We start from the raw sequence: 27,002 nt of genomic DNA, 5'->3' as shown, positions 1-27,002 counted from the left end.
AGTACCCAAATATATTTCGCTAGATGGCAGCAGCGCTCCACCAACAGGCCGGCTGCAGTACCCAAATATATTTCGCTAGATGGCAGCAGCGCTCCACCAACAGCGCCGGCTGCAGTACCCAATTACATTTCGCTAGATGGCAGCAGCGCTCCACCAACCGGGCCGGCTGCAGTACCCAAATATATTTCGCTAGATGGCAGCAGCGCTCCACCAACCGGGCGGCTGCAGTACCCAAATATATTTCGCTAGATGGCAGCAGCGCTCCACCAAAAGGGCCGGCTGCAGTACCCAATTACATTTCGCTAGATGGCAGCAGCGCTCCACCAACAGCGCCGGCTGCAGTACCCAAATATATTTCGCTAGATGGCAGCAGCGCTCCACCAACAGGGCCGGCTGCAGTACCCAAATATATTTCGCTAGATGGCAGCAGCGCTCCACCAACAGGGCGGCTGCAGTACCCAAATATATTTCGCTAGATGGCAGCAGCGCTCCACCAACAGCGCCGGCTGCAGTACCCAATTACATTTCGCTAGATGGCAGCAGCGCTCCACCAACAGGGCCGGCTGCAGTACCCAATTACATTTCGCTAGATGGCAGCAGCGCTCCACCAACAGGGCCGGCTGCAGTACCCAAATATATTTCGCTAGATGGCAGCAGCGCTCCACCAACAGCGCCGGCTGCAGTACCCAAATATATTTCGCTAGATGGCAGCAGCGCTCCACCAACAGGGCCGGCTGCAGTACCCAAATATATTTCGCTAGATGGCAGCAGCGCTCCACCAACAGCGCCGGCTGCAGTACCCAATTACATTTCGCTAGATGGCAGCAGCGCTCCACCAACAGGGCCGGCTGCAGTACCCAAATATATTTCGCTAGATGGCAGCAGCGCTCCACCAACCGGGCGGCTGCAGTACCCAAATATATTTCGCTAGATGGCAGCAGCGCTCCACCAACAGGGCCGGCTGCAGTACCCAATTACATTTCGCTAGATGGCAGCAGCGCTCCACCAACAGCGCCGGCTGCAGTACCCAAATATATTTCGCTAGATGGCAGCAGCGCTCCACCAACAGGGCCGGCTGCAGTACCCAAATATATTTCGCTAGATGGCAGCAGCGCTCCACCAACAGCGCCGGCTGCAGTACCCAAATATATTTCGCTAGATGGCAGCAGCGCTCCACCAAAAGGGCCGGCTGCAGTACCCAATTACATTTCGCTAGATGGCAGCAGCGCTCCACCAACAGGGCCGGCTGCAGTACCCAAATATATTTCGCTAGATGGCAGCAGCGCTCCACCAACCGGCCGGCTGCAGTACCCAAATATATTTCGCTAGATGGCAGCAGCGCTCCACCAACCCGGCGGCTGCAGTACCCAAATATATTTCGCTAGATGGCAGCAGCGCTCCACCAACCCGGCGGCTGCAGTACCCAATTACATTTCGCTAGATGGCAGCAGCGCTCCACCAACGGGGCGGCTGCAGTACCCAATTATATTTCGCTAGATGGCAGCAGCGCTCCACCAACAGGGCCGGCTGCAGTACCCAATTACATTTCGCTAGATGGCAGCAGCGCTCCACCAACGGGGCCGGCTGCAGTACCCAAATATATTTCGCTAGATGGCAGCAGTGCTCCACCAACAGGGCCGGCTGCAGTACCCAATTACATTTCGCTAGATGGCAGCAGCGCTCCACCAACAGGGCCGGCTGCAGTACCCAAATATATTTCGCTAGATGGCAGCAGCGCTCCACCAACAGGGCCGGCTGCAGTACCCAAATATATTTCGCTGGAGGGCAGCAGCGCTCCAGCAACCCGGCGGCTGCATTACGCAATTTTTTCTCGCCAGATGGCAGAAGCGCTCCACCAACCCCACAGAGACACGGGGGCGAGCTCAGAGGAGCCCGCGGCGGCACCGAGCCCCTTCCCGGCCCGACGCAGAAGGGGAGCGCCAGCCCCTCCTCGGCCGGCTCCGCCCACGCCCGCCGGCCCCGCCCACGCCCGCCGGTCCCGGCCCGGCCCCGGAAGTGGGCTCATTTCCGGTCCGCGCGGCGCGCTGGAGTGGCTGTGGCGGTGCGGAGCCTTCGCCGGGAGCCTGGAAGACTTTCGGGCCGGGACGTGCGGCGGCGCGCTGGGTGAGCGCTCGGCCTGAGGGCGGCCGGGCGGGCGGGCGGGCGGGCGGGGGCCGGGGGGGGGGGGGGGGGATGTGGCGGGCCGGCGCTCGGCCGCGGCGGGGAGCGCCTGGTGCCGGCGGCGGGCGGGCTGAGGCGGGCGGCCCGGCCCGGCCCGGCCCGGCCCGGGACCGGCGGGGCTGCCGGCCGTTCTCGTCTCCCCCGGCAGCGACGGCGGTCAGCGGGCTCCTCACGGTGCTGCCTATTTTGGGCTGGTTTTTGGGGTTTTTTTTGTCTCTCGGGGCTGCGCCGCTACCTCAGCGCGGAGGCGAGGAGCGGCGGCGGGGCGGCCCCGGTGCTCGCCGCTTGTGGCGGCCTGGCGGGGCCCGGGAGAGGGAGGGGTCGGCCCGCGGCGACCTGCCGCCCCCCCCGCCGCCTCTGGGCTGCCCGGGCAGCCGCCGCAGCTCTGCGCGGGGCTTTGTCTTTCCCCCAGCCGCCGGCCTGAGCCGCGGCAGCGGGCTGACTGGAAGCGCCCTGCAAGTCTGACGTGGGTATCGCTGCCGTGCATGTTGTCTGCCTGTCTGCCGACCGTTCCTGCCTCTTGTTCTGCTGGGGTTATTCCTTTGGGTAACGCGTTGGGCTCCGAATGGAGTGCATCCTGACTTCCTCCTGACCCCTGCGAGACGTTACCGGTGTTTGCCTTCCTCGTGTTTCACAGGGCCTCGGCTGTCGTGTGCGGAGAAGCTGTCAGCCTTGTCAGAAGAGAGCGTGTAGCCAGCAAGCGCATCGTGGTGCTTCGGGACGAAGCTGATGCCGCAGGCATCCGTCTTTTGTTTGCGAAAAGGGATCGCGAGGAAACGTGCCGGTGTCGGAGGGGGAAGAGGTAGGAGGCAGCTTTCAACCGCTTTTAGGCTTAACTCCTGTGTTCCTGAGAACGGTTCTGGCCTTTGAGGGGTTTGCTTTTGGCTTTTTGCCTTAAGCTCGTCCTCCGTCACCGCTGTCGGCGTGCGCCGAGCCGCTGCTTAGGGAACGGTGGCGGTACAGGCTGTGTGCGTGCCGACCGTCCTTGAGGCTATAGCTGTGTTCTCCCCTAAAAAAAGCTTTCCGTAATACCGTGCTTCCGTTAGGACGCATTTTTCTCGAGTTCCCCCCCACCTCAGGGTGATTTTCCCACACACCTGCAGGCAGCAGGACTAACGTCATATCCTTTTGCCCGCTTGGGCTCGGACTAAAATCCCTTCCCTGGCTGTTCTTTAGCTTGTACAGCCTTTGAGCCTTCCCTCGGGCCTGGCTGATGGTCCTTTGCCATTTCACCCCGTTCACAGCCAGCGTGAGTTTCGGTACCGACTATGTCAACGAATTTCAGCTGCACGACAAACCTGCTTTTTTGTCAATTAAATGAAACTCAGCCTTTTAATTGCTTTCGAAGGGAACTACAGGAGATCCTGTCGGCGTGGGGGCCTAGCGTAAGCGATGGTGGAAAGGCGCATCGGATGTGACCTCCGTGTCAGCTCGGTGTGCCTCAGACAGACTGCATTTGGCACTCCGTGGCGTGCTGCGCAGCTCCGGAAATTAACGGTAGGGGAAAAAAAATGGGCGAAAATGACAGTCACGTAGAAACACGAGTTGGGAAGAAATGCTATACGTGAGGGCTTTCCGTTGGGCGAGGCAGCTGATCTTGCTTGTGGATCTTTGGGGTACGAGCCTGATGCCGAGCAGCTCGTTTTTCATTTGACGTGCCTGGAGTTGTTTTCAAAGGGATGGAAGAGAAGCTTATGAAATAGGATAGGTTACTGAGTCTTCCTAAAACGCTCACGACAGTTATGTATAAAGCCGAAGCGAAGGACGAGGGAATAAAGTTCTGTGCTTTCTATAGTAAATACGGTACGCTTAAAAGTGATCTCCGTGCAGGGTCCTAGTTGTTTCTGTTTTTAAAATCAGAAAGAAGTTTAAGAAGTCTCAGCGGTTAGTCGTGTGGGAAATAAATGGCTCTTCCGCAAAAAATTCCACGTCAGCAAGGCTCTTTGAACGATTCTTCTCGCAATCGATTCCGACTGCAGCCAGTTCATGGTTTAATGTCGAGGTGTATGCTTGCTCTCCTCTAAAGCAGTATTTCATTTGCATTTCAGTCCTGTGGGTCATGACAAATTTGGGAAGAACCCGAAGGAAACTTTTCATCCTGGGACACAGAAGGTAGGAGGTGAGTTGTTTTTTGGGTTTGGTTTTTTTTTTTGAGTGGGTTTTTTTTTTTTGTTTGTTTTGTTTTCTGTTTGGGTTTTTTTTTGGTTGGTCGGTTGTGGCTTTTTATTCTTTTCTGGAAAAATAAGTCGTTACGTAGAAATGCTAGCGGTTTGTTTCTTTCTGTAGCAGGATAATAATGAGGAGTAGAGTTACAGGTAGAAAATCGGCTGTCTTTATCAGTTGAAGTGGCTACTTTGAAATTGAACAAATACAGGAGTACATTAATGGGGGGGTTTGCGCTGTGTCTTCGGTACCGGTGTGCTAAAGATGTTGTTTTGTTTACAGGATTTATTGGCTCTCAAAGAGCAAGAGGTAAATGTAAACTTTTCACTCCTAGCGCTCACTTGGTGACGTAAGAATCTGATTACCTTTTAACTAAATTCAAAACAGAGTTGCGGGATGAAGTGACTGGAAGTGTCCTGCAAGTCTGCCTGGGTATTGCTGCCGTGCATGTTGTCTGCCTGTCTACCTGCCTCTTGTTCTGTTGTGGTAATTCCTCTGGGTAGTGCGTTGGGCTCTAGATACAGTGCATCTTGACTTCCTCCTGATCCCCTGCGTTGTTATCGGTCTTTGCCTTCCTCACGTTTCACAGGGCGTGGGAAGGCCGGAGAGACTGGAAGCCTCGGCTGTTGCGTGCGAAGAAGCTGTCAGCCTTCTAAGAGAGCATGTAGCCAGCAAGTGCATCGTGGTGATTCGGTACCAAGCCGATATGACAGACCTCAATGTTTTTTGTGAAAAGGGATCACGAGGAAATGTGCTGATGTTGAATGGGGGAAAGGTGTCAGGGGAAGAGGTAGGAGGCAGTTTTCAACCAATTTTAGGCTTAACTCCTGTGTTCCTGAGAATGGTTCTGGGCTTTGAGGGGTTTGCTTTAGGCTTTTTGCCTTAAGCGCGTCTACCTTTCAGGGTAACGCTTTCTTGGAAGTTGGAAACTGTCCTTCTTGAACACCAAACCAAACCCCGTACCTGGGAGGGCCGTTTAGTGTGCTGCACCGTGTGTTTTATTCCCTGTCGGTCACTTGACACTGGCTGTACATGCTCTCCCGGTTTGGCACGTTCTTACCCTGCTGGCTGAAAGATTCTGTCTTTTCACTTCCTCGGCTTGCCACAGGCCATAACAAATGTGTGTTCATAGACCGCTTTCCTTGCTCGCTGCTTTCAGATTTGAGCATCGATGCCATGGACGGAGCAGGAGAGCCTCAGCAGGACGTAGAGCACAAGCCGTTTAAACAGCGCTTGGATAAAGCTGCCAATCATGTGACTCCAGAAGCAGAGAGACACGGTAAGATGCTATCCTGTCATTCTTGGATGGATGCTCGCATAGTCTTTCCATTACCGTATGGCTGCTATGAGATTCATGGGAACAAGGGATGGCTGAATTCACAGCATTTTAAACACCACAAACTATTGAAAAGTTTATAGGACACAAGTCTATTACACTGGTAGATCAGACAAGCTCCTGTGTGTGTGTATATACATTATACTCGGTACTTTTGCGAGGCAAGTCTTTGCCTGGTCCCCCTGAAATTGGGACAAGGACTCGTTGATGCGTTTCAGGAGCAAAGCTGCTGAGTGAATAGGCTTTTCCTACTAGAAATCAAGCAGCTGCTCTGGCAAAACTTGACTTTGGTTGCATTTTTAAATCCTAGGAGGCTGAGAAACGGGACGAGCTGGTTAGAGGAAAGAGCCTCTCTCCAGGGAAGGCTCCGCTGACTTGACCCTTAAGCCTAAACTTGCATCTTACTATGTTTGCTTTGTGTGTGTTAATGCATACCCGATTAATAGATTTCAGTTGATTTATCAGTTACAGGTTGGAGTAAGTGGTCCTTGGCTACATAAACCTCTCCTCTGCCTTTTTTTACATGTTATGACTTACTGGTATACTTCAATACAAACTAGGAACGATTCTGGTAGTGCTGTAATGTAATGGTAATACTGTCAATTTGCTGAGTTGTTGTAACTCAGATTGAACTTTTCTGTTCTTAAAAGCTGAAAGGCTAAACTAAGCCAAGAGTTGAGCAGTGGGTAGGTACAAGAGCTTCTCCTGTTGTCACAAAAGTGTAGTGATAGCGTTCTTACTGTTGCGTCACTTAGCAGCCTTTCTGTATTCAGAGGCTGTGGCGTGATGAATGTAATGTCTGTGGTCAAACCCTGCTTTTTTGTACACAATTCTCTGTTAACCACATATAGGCCTCCTGCCTTACTTGTGTTGCCAGCCTCCACTGGGATTACTCGGTCTGAACTGGTTGCTCTTGCTCCTTATATTACCAACAGAGAGGAAGAGAAACTTGGAGGGAGCAAACAGTCTCATCCAGGAGGGGCATTTTGAAAGCGATCAAATTGCATTGCATGCAACGCCAATTTCTTCTGCTGTCTGGAAAAAGTATATGGCTAGTTTGATTTCCACCACACCTGTGGCAAGTTAGATTGGAAGTGTCCACTCATCTTCATAAAACTCTACGATTATCAGTTTCTGTTAGTAACACTTGATGTTCAGTCAGTTACTAAAATGGCAACTGTAGCAGTATTGACTGGTAAAGGAAAAATCCTCACAGATGTGGTGGTTACCGCTGAGCTTGCTTTAGTCACGACTCTGAGCTGGGCTACCACCCCAGTGAGTGGCAGAGAACCAAGGGATACAGCACAGCTTATATACGCTATCAAACCATTAGTCAACGTCTGAAGTTTTTAGGAATTTCCTTTGGTCCTGTCAGTTCTGCGAATCCATCGCGTAACTGTCCTAGGTGATTGATCTGTTCAGTTCCAGTCTCTGCCTCAGTTCCAAGCTCCTCCTCGGATCTTGATTTTCTTTCTGCCTGCTTTAACTCACATGTTCCTTCAAGCATGCTTAATCTTTGAACGAGCAGTTCATATTCAGATATACTGATTTTTCAAAAAACACCTGCGTTTCTGAGAGCACCCGTGTGCACAAATTGATCATCTGTTGCTTCTCTGTTCTCCCACCAATTAACTGGACTTGGTTTTAAACCAGCCTTGGATTAGGGCTACCCTAGGGACAAGGCCTGGTTCTGCCACTTGGCTGCTTCAGCACTTCACATTTCTGAATTCAAAACACATTTTCTTTAACAAGCAATAACAGAACAATGGAGAACGATTAACACTGCTTAAATTGGTCACTGCTGATGAAAATTACGGTTTCTAGTGTATATTGCTATATGTAACATTTTTGAAACCTGGATCTGCAGGAAGAAAAATGTTCTGTTTCATGCCCACAGATGAGCTCCCTGAGATGAGCATTCACATTTTAACAAGCTTTTAAATCAAAGGCTGTAAATGAGCATCAGTCTGCACAACCAGCTGGGATCTTCTGGTGTTCTAGGCCTGTATATTTGTCCCATTCAATACCTTGTCTGTGTCATTTGCCTTTTTGTCTGTCCTGTGTTCTCCTGCTAAAGACTTCGTAGGCTTCGGTCTTCTAATACTGCTCCGGCTCCCACATCTAATGCTCCTTATCTCTTATCTGCTCCATCGAGGTATCGCCAAAACAAAAAAGTCCAAGAGTTTCAGGCAGTTGCCTCCTCTTCAGGAGGAAGGGAAGAGAAACAACTTGTCAGGTGAAGTGCTGGTCCATTTCACCTATGCAAACAGGAAAGGAGGAAAGGAGTGAGGAAACAATGAGAATGTAGGCGAGATGCAAAAAAACAGGATTTCTGGATAATATTACTGTATTCTGGTGTTTCACACACACGCACTTTTTTTTTTTCAAATCACTATTCTGTTAACTCTTTCTTTTTTTTTTTTTTTTTGTTAGATCTAGAAGTAGCCTGCTACTAAGCTACTCAACTGACCGGAATATCACCTACACGTGGACTTCAGAATTGCCTTTCTGTGGCCAGGATTAAATGCAGCCAAGCAGGAATGCCTGAACAGATCAAGCTTTAATGTTCAGATCTGTAATGGCGGGGTTCCGGTACACCCTTTTTTTCATGCCCCACAGACAAAAAAGTACTACCGTTCTACAACCGCACACTTTGCCCATCTGAGAGGTGAACAAAACATCATGGCGATTGGAAAAGAGTGGCATAAAGATAAAAGAACCTAGGTGATATCAATTTAAGCTATCTATGTTTAGGTTAAAAGAAAAGTTCAGGCTCGAAAAAAAATTTTCACACGTGCATAATAGAACAAGCTTAACTGGAGAATTCTTTAGGGGATCCGATGAACTGCAGACCATTTAAGGAGTGGTCACGATGCTTCCTAAAGGGATGCTTTCATGAAAAAAGTTGGTTTTCCCCCGACGAGTTTAACATTCAATGGAAATAAGTATTCGAAATAAGTATTGGATCAGAGTGAGCATTAGTCACTGGGTATGCCTTTTATTTTCATGAAGTCATCACAACAAAACCTGTAATGTTATAAATTTCATGCATTTGCAAAACTTTTTTGACCCTGCTGAGGACACAGTTAACATTCTGGATTTGGATGCAAATTTAGTGATGCAGGGTTTGCATTTCTTTTGGACACTGTCTTCTTCCAGAAGACATTAATTCTTCTCTTCTATCTCCAGCAATGTGCTGCTGAAAGAGTACGGTAACAGAGTCAAAAACAGCACAAGTTTTTCCTCTGCTTGTGTTTTGGAAGGATGGTTTTGAATCGCTAAGAGTTTTACTGTACTACCTGTAAGTAGATGTCCTAGGTTTTCTAGCACAGATCTATACAGTTCTTTAAGTATTTTCCCATGCGAGGGAACAACAAGAAGAATGATTTTTAGGGTGTTTGCTCTCTGACTATAGTAACGGTCTTTTTGGAGGGGAGACTCACTATTTGGTCAGTCTCGTCAGCTCAACGGTCCTTGTGCTACAACGGGAAGTAGTGGGACTACAGGGCTGGAACAGGGGAAACGCGAGACAACTAGTTTGCTACTTGCTGAAGCTCAGACATGCTTTTCCCCTGGATTATGGGACGCTAGCCCACACATGGTAGTATACTATGACTCCACTGCTGACTCCACTGCTTGCTTCAGGAGAACAACTTTATAGTCGTTAGCTAACCAAAATGAAGCTTACTCAGCTTCAACAAGAATGTTGGGCTGTTGTATTAGACATGTGGGTTCCTAAGCAGCGGTGGCCTTCGGTGCGACAGTCAAAAAGGGCAGGAGAACCTGAAGGGAGGGAAGTGCTTGGCAGCCTTTCCCTGACCTGCTATAGGCTCGAGACCCACAGTTTTACTCAAAAAAGGACAGATTCCCTGGGGATTTAAAAAGCGGCACACAGAATAGAGATTTGAACTCAATTTCCTTCTTCCTAGGTTAAAAAAAAAAATCTATATGTCTCATAGATGAAAAGAATATGTTAAGGGCAAGGGGTAGAGGGGCAGAATGTCTTGCTCTCTTCCCCCCCTCTCCTAGCAGACGGCGACATCATTCTCGCTACAGATGCATTACGAAATGAACTGCGTTACCTTGACACACATTTTCCATTATGGTTAACACGTTATGCCTATGCACCATTTGATAATATCTCTGTATAACTTACATTCTACAAGCTTAGTGACAAGTGACAAAAGGAACCCTTGGTTTTTGCATCGTCACACTTTTCCTCCGGCCATGATAAAAACTTTTAAGCATTTTGTCCTTGAAGTATCTTCAAAAGCTTAAATGTCCTGATAAATTACTGTGATAGCATCGAGGTGCACCATGACTTAACTACTGCTTTGCTGTAATCTCCCACCGGCGATGAGGCATGGATGGCCCGTTAGGAATTACGAGGTGCTCTCTGGGAGGAGTCAGAGGAGACCCGGCACTGCCTGGGTCCTCATTCACTTACCGGACCCTGCGGAAGGCCACAGCGGTCCCAATTAGAAGGCAACACGTGATGGCTGAAAGGAGGGGAAAAACCCTTTTCCTGATGTAATGTGTGTAGAAAATCGAATATGTGGCGCTCACTGTCCTGTCCATCTTACAGCTCTCAGCTTTCTTTCCAGGGCTAGCAATACTTTAAAACACTGTCTAAAAGTTTATTCATGTTAACCATCTCCTCCTTCGCTAACCTGTCTTTTCAGGTCTGTTTGTCTTAAGAGTAAGACACCAGATGTTTATATACATTCATGAGTTTGTAAATTAAGCATAACTGCAAAATCCTTCTAGGAGCTCTGACATCCTGCTGAGTTCTCCTCAGCCACAGTGGATAAATGCCTGCCCCATCCTTCCGGTGACTTTGGCCTTGGGAACTGGTTGGTCTCAGCTGTGTCGGAGTTAGGTACAACAGAGTTACACCACGATGAATCACATAAACCTGGGATGTCTCACTAGACCAGGGGTCCTCAAACTACGGCCTGCGGGCCGGATATGACCCCCCAGGGTCCTCAGTCCAGCCCCCAGTATTTACAGGACCCCGCTGCCCCGCCCCTGCTGGGGGCTGGGGGGGAAACCAAGCAGCCGCAGATGACTGCCTGCCGCGTCATCCATGGGCCAGCCCCCTGTTTAGAGTCCTCAACCTTTTTATATTGTAGAAATACCCCACAAAGTATTAAATTTGCCTGTTATCTGAAAAAGAGTTATTAAAACACTAGAAAATGTAAAGTCCTTTGAGTACCAGTTACTCGTATTTGCTTAAGTATTGTCTAGCTACTACTGAAAATACACAGATCTGTGAATCACCTGGATGAGTTGGAAACTGAGCAAAGTATACCAAAAAAGAAAAAAAATCATGGTAGTTCTCCTTTCTTGGGTAGTACATTATACTGTCATGCTTTAAAATTTGTTTTGGACAGCTCGTTGAAAGTAACAGAGTATGTCTAATTAAGGGGTTTTTGCATCCATTTTATCAGTTGCCACAGTAATGTCTTGTGGTTTCATTCGTTTTGCTTTAGGAGTATTTCATTGCTCAGCTGAGGTCAGATGGAGTTGTTCATCTTCCTCGGCGTGTTACCAATGAAATTACAAATAATACTCAATATGAATTTTACACACAAGGAGGAGTCATCTTTGCAACAAGTTGAATCCTTGTGGTAGGTTTCCTGACTGACAGAATTCCTGCAAACCTTATTACTGGTAAGAGTTTAATGAAATAAAGGTAAGACTGTTCTGTTTGAAAATACATAAAGCTTAATTCTATGTGAAGAGTTCTACTAACTGATATTGACAATTATTCCTTTTTTTTTTCCCCACAAAGCCTGAGGTAAAAGGAACAAATGTGTAGTTTTTTTCAAATGGTTTTCTTTGCTCCAAACTTGTTTGCCTTATTTAATCATACAATTTGAAAACATCCATGTTATGTTTAGATACTGGATCATGCGTTTGTGTGGCTTTCTGATATCAGTTAGTGGCTAGAAAACAAATCAGCAGTTAAATGATGACATTGACATCGGAAACAAAATTTGGACTGGCTTCCTAAGAACAGTTGATTGCACTTGGTGAAGTAGTGTCAGATGGCCTATAGGACATTGTCAGATGGCCTATGATTAAAACTGATTTTAGATGTTGTGTTTTGTCAGCCATGCATGCTATCTATTTTTGGCATTAACAAATCACTCCTGATGACTTTCCCTTCAAAAAGTAGCAATACTTTACTAATCTTTGGCTTGACATGCCTTGGACACTATCTAAATAGCAGTATTATGAAGTAATACTGTTATTATCACTGCAAAGATTTTGGGAATAGCTTGTGGCCTTTTTGGTTTTATGTAGAAGTTATACATGAAAGATGTTGGGTTAGCTTTTTCCTCTCATGTTCTGTTCCCCTTCTGTCCCAGCCACCATTGTTTTTATGTTCTTTTCTAATCTGGAAACCTTGTTGCAGCCTGGAGAGCTAGTAAAATAGATCTCTAAGAGCCAGGGATGTAAGAATATTTTACTGTTATCTAAATGTTAACATCTTAATGGCTAAACGTCACTGAATATTGAACACTTAGAAGAATGTAAGTTTCTGCTTCAAAAGATGTATCTCCTTCCTTTTCGTCCGTGTAGTACAAGCTGTAATCTGTGAAACATTTTGAATTGTTTTATGCTAGACCCAAAGGACACTAGATTTTGTCAATTCTTATAATTTCTAGGTTTAAAAAAGGGAACACATTTTCTGGGCAACTATTTTAATTTCTGTTCTTACCCTTGACGACGACTTCTTCTGCTTTCTGCCCTACCACAGAAGGAGGGGGCAGAGAAAGAAAACACACCTTTGGACTTTGTCAGGATGAAAAGAAGAAAGACGCTAAAGATTTTTAAAAAGTCCTGTCCTGTAGTGATCCAGAGCTGTTCCAGGTTTTGCATTGCCACTAGAGGTCAGCGTGACAGCAACTTTGATAGACTTGTGGCTTCATTTTAAAATGACCGGGTAACACCTGGTCATGCTGGAAACATCTGTGTGTGAAATTGCAGGACAAAATCCACAAAAAATTGTAGTAGTGTTTCTTGAGGAGTTAACATAGCAAAACTGTTTCATTATAAATGCTGTGTATAGAATCGGTGTACAACCACTTGTGAATTAGTATCTGATGAACTCATAAATCCAGTGAAATGAGGATAAGAAATTATCACTAGAGTAAAGAAGAATTATTCCTGGTGGTTTTGGCCAAATAGAAATTATGTACTTAATAGCATGGTAAAACTGATGCAGGTTGGTGTAGTAAACAGTGGCAAATTGTTCCTACCGAGGCTTACACAGCAGTATGGATGCACTTCATAAGCTGACATATGTTGGCTGAAAGTAGGGAAGTATTATGAAAAACACCTAGTCTTGCTGATCTCTTTACAAATTCTGTATCTCCTGTAATGTCCTTTGAGTCACATCTTGACAAACTGGAAGATGCTCAGAAACGAGTATGATCATTATTATGTCTTTAAAAATTTGCTTCACAGGAGAGATGGTAAAAGTATCTAGGCAGAAAAATAGCTTTTAGTGGATTATTCCATGACTCGATCGTGAATGGCTAGCAGTTATTTGGAAGTCTTTTTCTTATAGATGCCTTTGCATTTGCAAAGCAAAGGCATATTAAAATCAGTGCTTGGGTGCCGAGTTGAAGTAACTTGTACAAATTAAATGCACTGTACGTTTGTCAGCTTGTGTAGGTACAAGGTAAAACTTGTGATGTTTGATGTCCTTTGCTTCCATTTCAGAAAGGCATTTATTATTCCACTGGAAGTTGCGAACGGTTAAAAGTGCCCCATAGGGCTCAGCTCACCAGGGGGAGAGTGAAGAAATATAATGCACTATTTAACACAAGCATCAGGAAGCCATTGTTTTAACAGGTCTTGGCTGAGTGGAGTGTAAATCCCAGAAGTATGCACCTCAAATGCTTGATGTAGTCAAACTATTGTTTCACTTCTCTGTACCAAAATGTGCACGATAAATCTTTTTTTCCCTAATATACCCATAGCCATGAAGAAAGTTGGAGGTGTATTCATACAGTTGGCGGTGGTTTCTATCCTCAAGTGTGAAAATGTATTTCACAAGAGGGGGGAAGCAAAATGTTTTCAAAAGTTCTTTGATTATGTAAATACGTGAACTGTTACGAATGAAACTTACTTGACAGCTCTGTTATTCTAGAACTTCTCTTAACAAAATAATACGAATGTCACAATCTTGAACATATCAAACTTGCTTTGTTGTAATAGCATGTTATGTCTTATATTCACTTTTACTCCTTTTAAAAGGCTCAGGTTCAAATTTTGCCTTAGGACTAAAGAATTTTCTAAGTTATATCCTGCCACTCAAGGTTTGTTTTGGGTTGGTGAGTTTTGGGTTTTTTTTGCTAAAGATGCATCGTGAACCCAGTTCTGTTGTTTGGGGATTCCATGGCACTGAAACTGAGGAATGGCTTGGTTTGAACCCTGGAAAGTTTGTTTACTGTTGCCTTAGAATATCTAAATTTCTATTGTACTCTATTTAAGAAAACAATGTTAAAAGACAGTTTTGAGGAAAAAGCTATATAAAATTGGACCTATTTACTTTTTTGTAACTTGAAAACCTTTTATTCTGCCAGGCATTTTGGTATACAAAGCGCACAGAATCATTGAATCCTGTCAGGAGGCATTTATCTTACGACTTTATCGCCAGAACAACAAGCGAGGTTTCATTAAAGCTTTTACAGATAATGCGGTTGCATTTAACGTTGGCTTTTGCCATGTGGAAAAAGTGATGAGAAATCTTTTTGTCAGGAAACTTTATCTGTCGCCAAGGTAAGGCACCTCTTTATTTCATTGGAGAGTTAAACTTACAAAAAAAAAAAAAAAAGGGTGTTACAATGGGCTCCTAAAACAATGAGGTGTATGCAGTCACGCTACTAATCTGTGTTTCTTCTTGTATTTCCAAACAAATTTAATTCCTTTTTTGACAGAAGAAGAGTTCTTAAATACCCTAAACTTCTGTATTTTTTAAAATAGACCCAAACTAAATCTATAAGGGCTGAACCTTATGGTATAGCTGTCCTTTTAGCCAACAGAAATCACAGCGGAAAGTGACATTCCTAATAGCTTAAGAAAAACTTTACTGATTAAACAGATTATTTAAGCTGTGAAGTAACAGACGTACATGCTCTCAGTTCTGCCATTCATGGAGGTATTTGTTTCCAGCTGTAATGAAACTCCATGGGTTTCTTTCTACATGTCATTTTTTTTAATCATCTTTTCCATTTATGTTGTGTATGAAGAATATGTCTTGATGACTGATAGAAACCAAATCGCCAAGATTGTGACGTGCATGAAGTCTTGTAGGAGCAGACCCACAAACAGAATTGGGCACTTAGCTGATCACCCATTCAATGCTCTTGCATTGGGCCAAGGAGGTCTGCTCATTTGTTCCTTTAGTCCGGAATGTGTTTCGCTTTATCTTAATGTACTGTTACTCTGCATTGTAAACTCTTAACAGTCTTTCTTTCGGTATCACAAAGTAGAAATGGACATAACTAGGATACAAGAGGTTGAATAGAAGCTCTCTTAAATTTTCTTCCTTGGCATCTGAACCATGCGGAGACCTGTGGGTGCAGCATGCAGTAAGGGAAACACCTGTTGAGTTTGGGGTCAGCAGACATGGCATTTTTTCAGTCTGTTCAGTTAGTAAAAGTCAGGTAGCATCTCTATACCTGTACAACTGGATTGGCTGTAAGGGCAGTGTGTTAACGAGGACCTGCTGCTTATGATCAGAAGCTAGGAACATCACAGAATCTGCTAGTGGAACCATGTGATTCCAAAGGATTTATGAACCCATTCCAGTTTCTCCCTGACAAGATTTTTTTTTTTGTTTTACTTTAATATTTGTTATGTGTCATAATGATGTAGGATGTAGTGCGGTAACTTTCTAGATGGTTTTCTGAGGCTGTTCCTGAGATTGCAGTCTTCACATGGGTAGAAACTGATTTTGCAATTAACTTCTTTATGTTTAAAGTAATTGTAGGTTATACAAACTTCTGATTAGTTGTAGGTCAAGCAGACAATATATGTAAATCTTAATAAGCTGTTTTCCTCTTAGACTTCATATAGCGGTGAACTCATTTTTAGAGAAGCATAAACCTGAAGTGGTGGAAATACATGTGTCGATGATGCCTGCTATGCTTGCTATTTAGACTTCGATCCTGGATATTTTGAATGCGTGTCTGAGAGAACTCAAACGTTACGGTCCAGCTCTTGAATTAGATCTATCTTTAGAAAATGCTATTGATAAACCTTTTGACAAGGTAACCATTTTGATTGTTCAGTCAGTTATTTAAATGGCAACTATAGCAGTATTGACTGGTAAAGGAAAAATGCACACAGACGTGATTACCACTGGGCTTGCTTTAGTCACGACTCAGAGCTGGGCCCCCACCCCAGTGAAAGATTCAAAGGGGAGTGCTGTGGGTAGCAAGGGTCCAAGGGTGGGTGTCACTAGGGAAATTTCTGGGGGCCATTGTTAGGCACTTGGACTTTTGCACATCTCCATTCTCATCAGGTCCGCAGTTAACATATGCGATAGGTTTGCACGGACATTCAAAGGTGTAATGTAGCATGTGAGCTTGATCCATTGAAGTCTTCCAGGGGAGGGTGTATATGAATGCTAGCAAGTGTCAGGGAGGACTGACATCTAATATCTATATCCTTTTTATATTCCAGGTTAAAATACTAATTACCTTTGTCTTTTGGGGGATTTTGGAGATTTTGGTGGGGTTTTGGGGAGTGTGTGTGTTTGTGGTAAGTTTAGTGCTTTATTTTTGAACGCAGCTTGTTTTCATACATAGGACCACTGTTGTTTATTGCATTAAAGGTTTTCTTACCCTGCCAGCTGACCCTCTCAGTTACTTTCGCCTTCCTTTTTGTGATACCTTTTTGTATTTCCTACAGCAGCAGTTAGTTCCCTCCCAGTAGACTTAATTCCGCCTTCTTCCCATTTTCATGTCCACTAAAATACTCTGCATAGAAAAGTTGTTATCAACATCGGTATGTGATTATGGCTTTCCACATGACTGCCTGTGAGGAAGAGGGGAAATTTGTATCTCTTTTAGGACAGTATTTGCTGGTATTGTCACCCATGACAATGAATTGCTTATTGTCTATCTTACTCAAACAAAAATTTGAAAATCCAACTGCTGGTATTGACTGCTTTATTTATGTAGATTCAGGCCTTTTAATGAAAGATTACTGTCTCCTGCAGGTAGCTGGAAATTTCCACTTTGCACCGGCAAAAAGTTTCCAACAGTCTCATGTACATGGTGAAGTATTTTCTTTTCCTGCTTATTGTGACCTTTAGCTTCCAAGTGTTTCAGACCATTTCCTTTGAACATCTTTGCATTGCTATCTGTGGTAACAGCAGCACTGCTTCAGGGGGGAGGACACTGGTGAAATTTTGTTAGAGATGTTTTGAACTATCAGGAACGAATAGAAAAGTGGTTTTGGAAGGTACTGCCACATGGGTGTGGGAGAACCTGGAGGAGAATGTATCTGGGCAGTCTCTCAGCCTCACTTGTTCTACAAAACTTTACTGCCCTGCTGTAAAACAACCTCAGGTACGGGGTTCAGTCAAGGACCTGAGTATCAGTATCTCTGGAAGGGATATTTTGTAGAAAAGCTCTTGAGAATTTCAAGGCAATTCAGAACTTTCAGAGTAAAATTTCAGTTGTGAAGGACTTCAACTTCCTCAAGTATATATAAATACACAGTGGCTGGAATGACAGTGGTAGTTTACAGAATCATAGAATGGTTTGTGTTGGAAGGGACCTTTAAAGGTCCCCTAGTCCAGCCCCCCTGCAGGAAGCAGTGGCATCTTCAACTAGATCAGGTTGCCTACAGCCCTGTCCAACCTGACCTTGAATGTTCCCTGGCACGGGGCATCTGCCACCTCTCTGTGCAACCTCTCCCAGTTTCACCACCCTCATAATAAACAAATTCTTCTCTCTATCTAGTCTCTATCTACCTCTTTCAGTTTAAAACCACTAAGCCTTGTCCTATTGCTACAGGCCGCACTAAAACGTTTGTCCCCATCTTTCTTATAAGCCCCCTTTAAGTACTGAAAGGCCACAATAAGGTTTCCCCAGAGCCTCTTCTCCGGGCTGAACAACCCCAATTCTCTCAGCCTGTCTTAGGAGAGGTGCTCCAGCCCTCTGATCGTTTTTGTGGCTCTCCTCTGGACCCGCTTTGCCAAGGACTCCGGAGCCGGATGCGGTACTCCAGGCGGCTCTCGCGAGATCAGAGGGACAGAATCGCTTCCCTCGACCTGCTGGTCACGCTTCTGTTGGATGCAGCCCAGGATATGGGCAGCTTTCTGACCTGCGAGCACAGGTTGCTGGCTCGTGTCCATTTTTTGGCCCACCGGTAGCCCGAAGACCCTCTCTGCAGGGCCGCCGCTACTCCCTTCATGGCGGATGCGCAGTAGCGTAACTGGCAGCCTAAGGACAGCGCATGCGCAGAGCTAGCCTGACGCTGGCGCGTAGGGGGCTCGAGCCCCGCATGCGCAGAAGCGGCCCGGCGCAGAGGCGTGCAGCTTCGAGGCCCGCAAGGGCGGAACCGTGGCGTTGCCGAGCGACGGGGAATTGAAACCGTGGAGGGGCGCAGGCGCTCCGCAACCCCGAGGTCTTCAGGTGGGGGCTTGACGCTAGGGCTTTGCAGCAGCGAGCAGCCCCACGGCGCGTTTGGCTCGGGGCTGCAGCGGCGCTGCAGTTTCGTACTCCCGTGCCGAGCGCACGCTGGCAACGTGCTAGGTGGACGGCAGCGGCGCCTCCTTACGGGGAGGCAGCAGCGGGCACCGCGGCACCACCCCGCAGGCAGCGCGAGATCGCGATACCGTTAATGGCCGCCACGGCCGACTTTCGGGGCGCCACCGGGCATGCGCGGCACTGGAGCTGCAGTACCGGTTTTCGGCCGCCAGGTGGCAACAGCAGCGCTCCACCAATCGGGCGGCTCCAGTACCGATGCTGGAGATACTGTATTCTGCTTGCCTCCAGGAATGATGTACTCTGTCGTCATGAGACCTGAAATGGATTGCATTTGCCATCAAATATGCTTTCTAGCAAGACCATCTAGCTTTTTAAACTTTTCTTAAAGATGTCTCTGACTGTGCTGATGCTGTATGCCAGACCTCTGAAAATGTACCGAATCCCACACACTTTCCTTCCACCTGTTCTGGGCGCTTGGGCTGTGCTTACCGTACCATGGAGCATTGCAGTTGCTCCAGATTGCTGCTCTCGTGAAAAATGCAAGTTGTTGTATCAGCAAAAAAAGTGTTTGGAGTCTTAATTGATTTTTAAATCTGGTTATGTTTTTCACTTCCCCTGTTTGTATTTTGAAACAAAGTCTATCCACTGTGTATTTTGGTAAAGCATTTAGAAGAATTAAATTATTTAAACTAACCCTGGTACTGAATTGGAAATAATAATTAAAAAAACATACCTAGATTGTGGCATAATATGTAGATACAATAATCATGGTGGGGTGTTTTTTTTCTTTTTAATGATCTATACAAGTGAGTAAAAGTGCTTGGTACATGAAATTATATTAGGAGTCATTTTAAGATACTGAGGAAAAATAAAATACTGTGGAGGCAATACTGAGGCAAAACTCATCACTCTTAAATCTTGGCTCTGGATTTTCTGTGGTATTGACTCTAAACTTGGTCCAAGCAGTTGGTCCAACGCTGCCCAGTGAGTGTGACGCACAGAATCAGATAGTGCAGAAAGAAAGCTATTTTATAAGTAATACATGCTGCAGGGACACATACAGCAGCAGCTCATGGGCTCCATACCCAGCTCCAGCCCCACCACCACCCCTTTGTCTCTCCCAGCCAGTGTGGGCAGAGTCACGCCCACCCTGTGTCCCACCAAATGCAGCATTCCTGGTGCTTTGGGACCATGTCACCCGGCAACCACAGCGCCCAGCTGGTGGGGACCAGCATAAGAAGCACTGAGACCCTGGGTGGGGTTCCAGGGTGTGTGAGCCCAGGAGTGCGGCAGTGCTGGCGGGGGAGAAGCAAGCTAAAGAGCCAAGGCAGCTGCTGGCAGCGCAGAGGGCTGTTAGTTCCTGCACTAACGACCTGGCTTCAGTTTCTTAGAACTGCATCATTTGTAGAATAAAATCCTGCCTTCCACTGCCAGTGTCTCAATGAGGCTGAACTCAACATCAGCGTCATGGACCCTTGTCCTGCGAAAGGCTCCGGACCAGCGGTTTTTCTCCCAGTAGTGATGCCAGTTCCCTTCACTGTCTGCTCCAAAGCCAAATACAGAGACCTGCACACACAGCAGAAAGAGGCATCGGTGCACAGGTGCTCAGTCGCCCTGAGGGCACACAGACAGAGGTGGTATGGCAGCAGCACCTGGTCATGCTGTCCACACTCACCTGCTGGCAAGCATGCAAGGCGAAGAGCAGGGCAGTGAAGCCAGTGGAGGGATACCGTCCATGGTGCTGTGTCCAGTTGTCGTGGATGTACTTGAGGAAAGCTGGGCTTAGGATCAGCACCTGAGTGGGGAGCGGAGAAGCCAGCAGTTGCTCACTGCGCTGGGAATGGGATGGCCAGCCCCCACCACCAGCACTGCCATCAGCCTTCCTGCTTGCCAGTTCTGTCCCTATCCCACTGAAAAACAAGCCTGGTCTCTGCCCAGAGGAGCCCTGCCTGTCCAGGAGGAGTGGAACCCACTGAACCCTTACCTTGTTTCTGTCAGCTTTGATGAACCGTTTCACTCTCACGTATGTGCTGCAAAAGCCAGAGGATAGCAGTGAGGGTGTGGCGCCCCTGCTGCCGGGGCCTCTCCTTCGGAGGCAGCTGGTTTGCAGAGGGTGCTGCTAGCACCTGGCCCCATGGCACCCCAGCCCCTTGGGCTGGCCCAGCAGTATCCCCTGGCCTGGCTCTGGGAAGGGTCACATCAAGGCCATGGCCCCACAGTGGGGACAGCCATTCCACCCGTAGGAGTTATGGGACTGCAGGATGTCTGAGCCCTGTGGGGACAGGGCAGTGCTTGCTTCCCCAAACTGTGGTGCGGAGAGATGCCAGAACCCTCATCCAGGGGCCCTTTATCCCACCAGGACCATGACGCCAGGGCCCTAGTGAGGCACCAAGGCCGCCAGAACCACCCCGCACTGTCCCCAGGGTCTCTAGCACAAGAGATGCTGTTGCCCCAAAGCTGACGCACTGCGTGAGCTCTCCAGTGGAGAAGGCACTGGCCACCCACTGCAGGTCCAGTGGCTTGAAGGGGACAAGGACGAGGTGGACACCAGGCTGGAGGTTCACTGCGCTCTCTGGGTACATGAAGTGATGGGTTGTTCTTGTGCCAACATCCAGCTCAAAGCCAGCAATCTTCGCTCTGTTCATCCTAGGGGACAGTGGGAAGGCACACCCCAAAATGAAGCTGCAATGCCATGCCAGTCCCAAGCTGCTGGTCCCACCAGGCAGGGAAACCAGGTCACTGTAGCCAGCAACAAAGAGGGAACATGGGCTACCCAGGGCAAACGTGTGCCCCGGGGGGGGGGGGGGGGGGGGGGGGGGGGCGGGGGGCTCCAGGCAGCAGGGGCAGCAGTCCCTCTCCTCCACCATCACAGGGCTTGTGTTTGTGGATTGGGGGGGGGGGGGGGGGGGGGGGGAATGTGATGGGTGACAGGGGCACGTCAGGGCCCTAGGGAGACAGGGAGGGGCAAAGCCCTTCTGGGGCACCCACCTCAGCACCCAGTCGTGCCCATCAATCTGCAGGCCATGGCCAGACCCCTTCAGCCGCCCCGAGTTCCCCACCACTGCACAAGTCCTGCAGCGAGACGGGTCCCACAGGTCACTGGTTGGGACCCGGAAGACAGTGAAGAGCTGCTGAATTATGGCCTGGACTTGGACACTATTTGGGTGACCCTGCAGCGTCTGGGGGAGCAAGGACAGCAACAGGCAGCATTAGTCCCCCAGTAGTACCCCCAGAGGGAGACAGAACCCCAGTCGAACCAGAAGAGCCCTGGGAAAGCCACAGAAAGACCCAATGAGATAATAGGAAAAGGTTACGGGACAGCCCAGAGAGGTGGAAGCAGTGGTGAGCTGGGGTCCCTGCATCTCCTTCATCCCCCAGATTAAGACAGGCCTCTGTCTCCCTGCCCCACCGCAAACAGATTTGGTGACACTGAGAAGAGCCCTGAGTTGCCACTCATGACCCACTCACCAGCCACCACTGAACCACGTCAGAGGAGAGCTCATGGGCTGTGCCCTTCAGCAGAGGCCCCATGGCCATGTCATAGTGGGTGTTGAACCATGCAGAGCCATTGGCAACAGCAGTGCAGCAGGTAGCGGGGGTGCCGAGGAGCAGCGGAGGCCCAGGGAAGGGGCTGAGGCCGTCCGTGGGGGCTCGGAAACATTGCCACAGGACCAACAGCAGGCACAGGATGAGCACCACCTGCATGCACCTCTGGCCCAGCATTGCTCATGCCACCTGCAGTGAGATGTCAGAGGGAACAGTGGTAGTGGCACCACAGAACCCCTTCCCACCCATGCTCCCACCTCCTGGGACGCCCCTTGGCTGCTCACCAACCCTGCAGGGACCTGACATCGCCTGGTACATGTTTCCTTTTCAACCCATTCAATACCTTTATTGCTGTGCTCTGCTTCTGACGCTGTTACAGTTACTCAGGTCCAGGCAGGGCTGGCTGGCAGTATTCACTGGAGGAGGAGCTGCTCTCTGCTGCTGCAACACCTTCAGGGTCTGCAACACGGTCCTGTGAACAAGTGGCAAAGCACTGTCATCCTGGCCACAAGCCAAACTCCAGCTACCTTCCAGAGTGGCAGATGCCTGTACGTGAAGCAGCCCCTCTGCTGATAGCATGCCCCGCCGCTTTCTCCCCACACATGCTGGCACTGCAGAGCGGCCACTGGGCAGAGGAGCCCCTCAGCCTGTTTGCTGCCACCGAGCCCACACAGACGTCTTGCAGCCAGCGAAGCCAGCCCTCCCCAGTGGCCCCGGGGTTTTGCATCTTCAAGGGCACTGAATCATTGCCAGGACGAAGAAGCAGGAGGTACTAACTGCTGTCCATATGCATGAACCTTTCTTAAATACCCATATTTAAGTGACATTTCTGTTCTCCATCTAAAAGCACTCAAGTAAACCCAAAATCAGAAGGAAAAGGGTTTTCTTATCCTCAGGAAGTTCACAAAGTACTCAGCCTCTTAGGACCTGGCTCCCATGGGGCCAAGGTGAGAGTGAGGAGCAAGGATGCAGGGACATCCTCCATTCATTCCAGGGTCAGAAGCAACTGCGGGAGGTTTGGGATGGGGTCCCCTGTGTACTAGGAAAGATGGAGGGAAAACTGCTCCTGTCCTCACAGGAGCACCCTGTGCTTCCACCAGTTCCCTGGGTGCTGATGTGGGGCACCAGCTTAGCTTCTCTACATTAACCATTTTCTGCAGCTCCTGCAGCATAGAAATACCTGCTTGCTGTGGTGTCCAACCAGTTGCACTCAAATCTGACTTGCAGGACATGCACCTGACAGCAAAACTGCTGCTCCTGGGGGTCCAAGCAACAAGCAGAGATGGGAGATGGGAGGTGGGGTGTGGACAATCCCAGGTGGCTGCAGCAGGTCACGCTCCCCTGCAAGCCTGTCCTTCAAAAAGCAACTGAACCATCACCCCTTCTTGAAGGGAAGCACAAGCAAGCCACCACCAGCACTCCGGAAACACAGATGTGGGTGTTCCCAAGCAGGAAGCAGCCATAGTATGCTGGTTTTTTGTACCACAGGCTCAGGGAGATCCCAGAGGCCCCTGATGCTCTCCCTGCTGGTGGCTGAGAATCCCTGTAAATCCAGCAAAATGCTGTCCTGCAGCAGCCATGAGCATTTGCTATGATGGAGGCAAACAGTGTCCATCTGACATGCCAGTTGGGCCAGGAGCCCGCAGTCCCCCAGCAGGCTGGTTCAGGCACTTGTGGAGCCTTGGAAGTTATTAAGCTGCAGCCCATGGAGAGGTATGAGCTGGCTGGTGGCTGCATGGCTGGTGCCTGCAGCTCCATTAAGCCCAGAGCCGGGGGACCGAGGCAGCGCAGTGAATACCTTTTTGCAGTTGCCAGTCACTGGGGTGGGCAAGGCTTTGAACAGGCAGAGTAGAGCAGCCCCATCTCCCTGCCTGTGCACACACACATCCCCTGCTTTTGCGTGGGACCTCTCCACCTGTACCCGCACCCCCATGCAGCTGAAACAAGACCTCAGCCCTGCACCCAGAGGTGCCCTCACCTTGAGGTCCCCCAGCTCAGCACTATCAACCGCACGACACTGCGTCACAGCCATACAGCCACTGCATCAGGCTGCATTCAGTGGCCACAGACGTGTCCCTGCCCCCACTTCGCCCCAAGAGACACTGCCAGGAACTCCCCAGCCCCATGGCCAAGAAAGAGGCCCTGATGGTGTCACTACCCCGTGGTCCCCTCACCTCCTCAAAGTGCTGCTGAGCACGGCCGGGTGAAGGTCTGCTCCCAGACTCGGTGGCCTCACCAGTGCTCATTGCAAGCTGCAACGGGCCACCACAGGAAGAGGAAGTGTTGCACTGTGATGTGGGGGAGAACACAGCCTTGCAGCAAGTGGCATGGTGAGGTCAGGGCTGCCATCCTTCCCTCCAATGGTGCCCACCAGCCTGGCATCCCAGCACACCCCTCCCATCCACGGCAGCACCATGGTGGCCACTAGTCCTGCTGGAGCCGAATGCCCTGGACACATTCCTAGGGCCGAATCCAGAAATTCATCATTAAAATGTTCCTCTGAGAGTGGAAGAAGTTGCCTCGAGTGGAACTGCCCTCCTGCCCCCGCAGGTCCTGGTAGATGGCTCTACTTCTGCTGACACTGACACCAGCAACACAACCCATCAGCCCTGTCCTGCCCTACCCAGCCCCACAGGCAGCTGCCTGCCCCATCTCTGAGCACCCACCCATCAAGGCAACATCTGCAAGCTGTGGGCAGTGCTGGTCAGAAAGCAAAGGCATTTGACCAAGTAAGTTTTGCATCGGACGCTGCACTCAGCAGCCGGCTCTCACCCCAGCTCTATGAAATTTTGGATCCACTTATGCATTTGGCCTCCGAACACCCCACATCAGCACATCCCACAGCTTGACTCTGGACAAGTGAGGAAGCCATCCTGCCACCCACAAAAATGTCCTTTTATTTTTTTGTTCTGCTTTTAGTTTGATGCTTGTCTGGTCAAAGGGTTCTGTCCTCTCTCTGCCACGTGCTGTGAGCCTGGTATGACATACAGCCTTCCCACACAAACCTCTCCCCCTTTGCTCTTCTCCCCACCAACTAGTGCCTCTCACCTGACCCCCATGACTCATCATCAGCCTTTGCCAAATCTTTGCTTTGACTGTTTAGCGAACGCCTGAAGATGCTCACACCACTCTCCACTCACTGTGACAAATGATACAGTGATGCTTGAACAAAGGTGCAGATCCTGCAGGACCACGACGTGGATGGCCCACTCAACCCCACAGGCTGCACCCTCGTGGCCTCCCCACCCCTGCTTACCTCCTCCAAGCTGTTAGCACTGGCCTTGCAGCAGCCCACGTGGCTGGTGAAGGCAGAGGTTGTGGGGCGAGCTTAGGTCCTCCTGCACCTGCAGCAGGAAGTTGTACACTGAGATGAGGGCCACCATGGTGCTGTAGCAAGGTGGCACCAGGAAGGGGAACTGCTGGAAGGAGCCATGGTCATGCTGGGGGTGGGAAGGGGGCTGGGGTCACATTGCTGCCAGCAGCAAGGGCAGGAAGGAGCCCCTCGCCTTGCACATACACACACACAAACACATTGAGAGACAGACACCCCCTCAGTGTGCACACTGACACACCCAGGCACACAGCACAGCATGGCTACAAATCCTGCAATTATAAGCTGAAATATTTTAAGGAAGCCTGAGGCAGACACACTTTGAGACGCAGGGAGCCCCAGCCTGGTGGTGCAGTGGAAAGTGTGGCTAAGCACGGCTGTGAGAGCCAAGGAACTCCCTGGGGATGTGCTCTGGGCATGCTGGGGTGTGCTGAGTTATCTGGCACAGACCAGTCACCTCTGAGGTACACCAGATGGGATGTGCTGGGCACTGTTTGTGAAGGCAACATCCCACTGGACAGGCCCTGCAGAGAAGCTGGGGGTGACCCAGCACTGTCGCACTCCAGGGCCCTGCTCTAGCCCCATGCAGGTGCTCCATGACCTGAGCCCTTTGCCGTCTGTTTCATTCCCCCTGTAGCCCAGGGGTGCCCCTGAGGGGGAGAGAGGGCATCCCCTTTACCATTCTGGGGGCCCCCACACAGAAGCTAACTATGGCCCCCCTGGGGGAGTACCATGTCTGCCCCACGCTCACATCTGGCTTCAAGTCCAGCAAGAGTCCTCACCTGCTCCTTACCTGCCTACATGGCTCTGTCCAGCTAGTTTTCTCCCCAAAACTGGCTCTATTCCTACCCCATTCAAAAGACAATCAGGCAGCCATCTTGACTATAAACCCCATTGTCATTTTATTTCTTTGGAAATGCAGCGCTCCCTCTAAGCACCACCTCCTGCACCAGGAATGAGACCCCTCAGAATCTGTGGTCAAATCTGTGCTGTCAAAATTTAGGATGAAGCACCAGTACTAGAGATCAGAGCATGTCAGGGCTTGTCTGTGCAGAAGATGGGAACCCCAGGGCACCAGAGACATGCTGAGAACAAGTTTCATTTAATGTACATCAGCCCAACACCACAACATAGATTCATGCTGATGACGTCATGCCAATGCCCCAGCGCTGTGCTATCTGGGAGGGAGGGTGAAGGGGCATCAGCGAGGAGTACTTACAGCAGGCTGGCCCCTGGCTCCAGAAAGCAGCTACAAAACACAAGCAGCACAGGAGACAACAGCCAAGGAGCTTTTTTATTCCTGTGGAAATGAAAGCCAAGATGAAGTCTGAAGCAAGCCTGAATCCAACCCAGCACATGCAGGAAAAGCTGTTCAGCAACTTGTAAGGAGTGACAACTAGGAAGCCCATGTCTCAGGGTGTGCTACCACATCCAGAGCCAACTTCAACTCAAAGAGCTTTTCCTGTGCTTTTGGCAAGGCAGGAAGCTCATGGCTACCTTGGCTCGGCCATCCTTCTCCCAGGGGAGCCCCATTCAAAGGTATTCCAGGTCCTACCTCCACCAGGAGCTTCCACCATACCTGGCTTCCCCCTGTACAATGTGTTTTGAGGTCTTCAGGCAAAGGCCTGGGAAGTTCCAAGTGTTGCCTAGCTGGGGCATGGATGCCTTGATGTCCCCATCTCTGCCAGAACCACTCTCAATGGCA

The 27,002-nt window shown here is 49.1% G+C and overlaps 2 protein-coding genes across 11 annotated transcripts in view; one reads left to right on the top strand and one right to left on the bottom strand.

The window, feature by feature from the left end:
• ERGIC3 (ERGIC and golgi 3) overlaps nt 1–17,523 on the top strand; it is a 35,002-nt gene extending 17,479 nt beyond the window's left edge. Inside the window, exons 1-5 of one of the 9 annotated variants that reach the window (XR_005829895.1) lie at nt 2,935–2,983; nt 5,504–5,623; nt 8,114–8,981; nt 11,173–11,353; nt 14,281–16,854. Coding sequence is in view for 3 of the 9 variants with exons in the window: in XM_040608397.1 (XP_040464331.1) it covers nt 2,017–2,124; nt 5,504–5,623; nt 16,923–16,984 (290 nt within the window). In the remaining 6 variants the exon portion in view is untranslated. The other 8 variants (XR_005829896.1, XR_005829894.1, XR_005829897.1 and 5 more) reach the window with 8 other exon arrangements.
• Nucleotides 17,524–18,197: 674 nt separating this feature from the next.
• On the bottom strand, nt 18,198–26,983 carry LOC121094574 (CMP-N-acetylneuraminate-beta-galactosamide-alpha-2,3-sialyltransferase 2-like). 2 transcript variants are annotated; one of them, XM_040608394.1, is made up of 9 exons: nt 25,223–26,983; nt 24,141–24,254; nt 22,310–22,438; nt 21,889–22,155; nt 21,409–21,599; nt 20,887–21,066; nt 20,405–20,450; nt 20,096–20,215; nt 18,198–18,735 (listed from the first exon to the last, which is right to left on the bottom strand). In XM_040608394.1, exons 4-9 carry the CDS (start codon nt 22,141–22,143, stop codon nt 18,727–18,729), a joined length of 801 nt encoding a protein of 266 aa, XP_040464328.1. In that variant the 5' UTR covers nt 22,144–22,155; nt 22,310–22,438; nt 24,141–24,254; nt 25,223–26,983; the 3' UTR covers nt 18,198–18,726. The 2 variants fall into 2 exon arrangements, with proteins under 2 accessions (XP_040464328.1, XP_040464327.1); XM_040608393.1 differs by lacking the exon at nt 18,198–18,735 and adding an exon at nt 19,432–19,986.
• Nucleotides 26,984–27,002: the final 19 nt, after the last annotated feature.

This window comes from Falco naumanni, chromosome 10, assembly GCF_017639655.2.
Source record: "Falco naumanni isolate bFalNau1 chromosome 10, bFalNau1.pat, whole genome shotgun sequence".
In the NCBI taxonomy this organism is placed as follows: Eukaryota; Metazoa; Chordata; class Aves; order Falconiformes; family Falconidae; genus Falco; species Falco naumanni.
The sequence above is the reverse complement of the archived record's forward strand: the minus strand, read 5'-3'. Positions and strand labels throughout refer to the sequence as shown.

Excerpts from the sequence above, each read along its gene's own strand:
- LOC121094574 (XM_040608393.1), bottom strand. The coding sequence starts at position 22,143 with ATGCTGGGCCAGAGGTGCATGCAGGTGGTGCTCATCCTGTGCCTGCTG. Across the intron at positions 21,067-21,408 it reads GGGCACGACTGGGTGCTGAG|GATGAACAGAGCGAAGATTG; the intron begins GTGGGTGCCCCA and ends ACTGTCCCCTAG. Across the intron at positions 20,451-20,886 it reads TCCACTGGAGAGCTCACGCA|CACATACGTGAGAGTGAAAC; the intron begins GTGCGTCAGCTT and ends TGGCTTTTGCAG.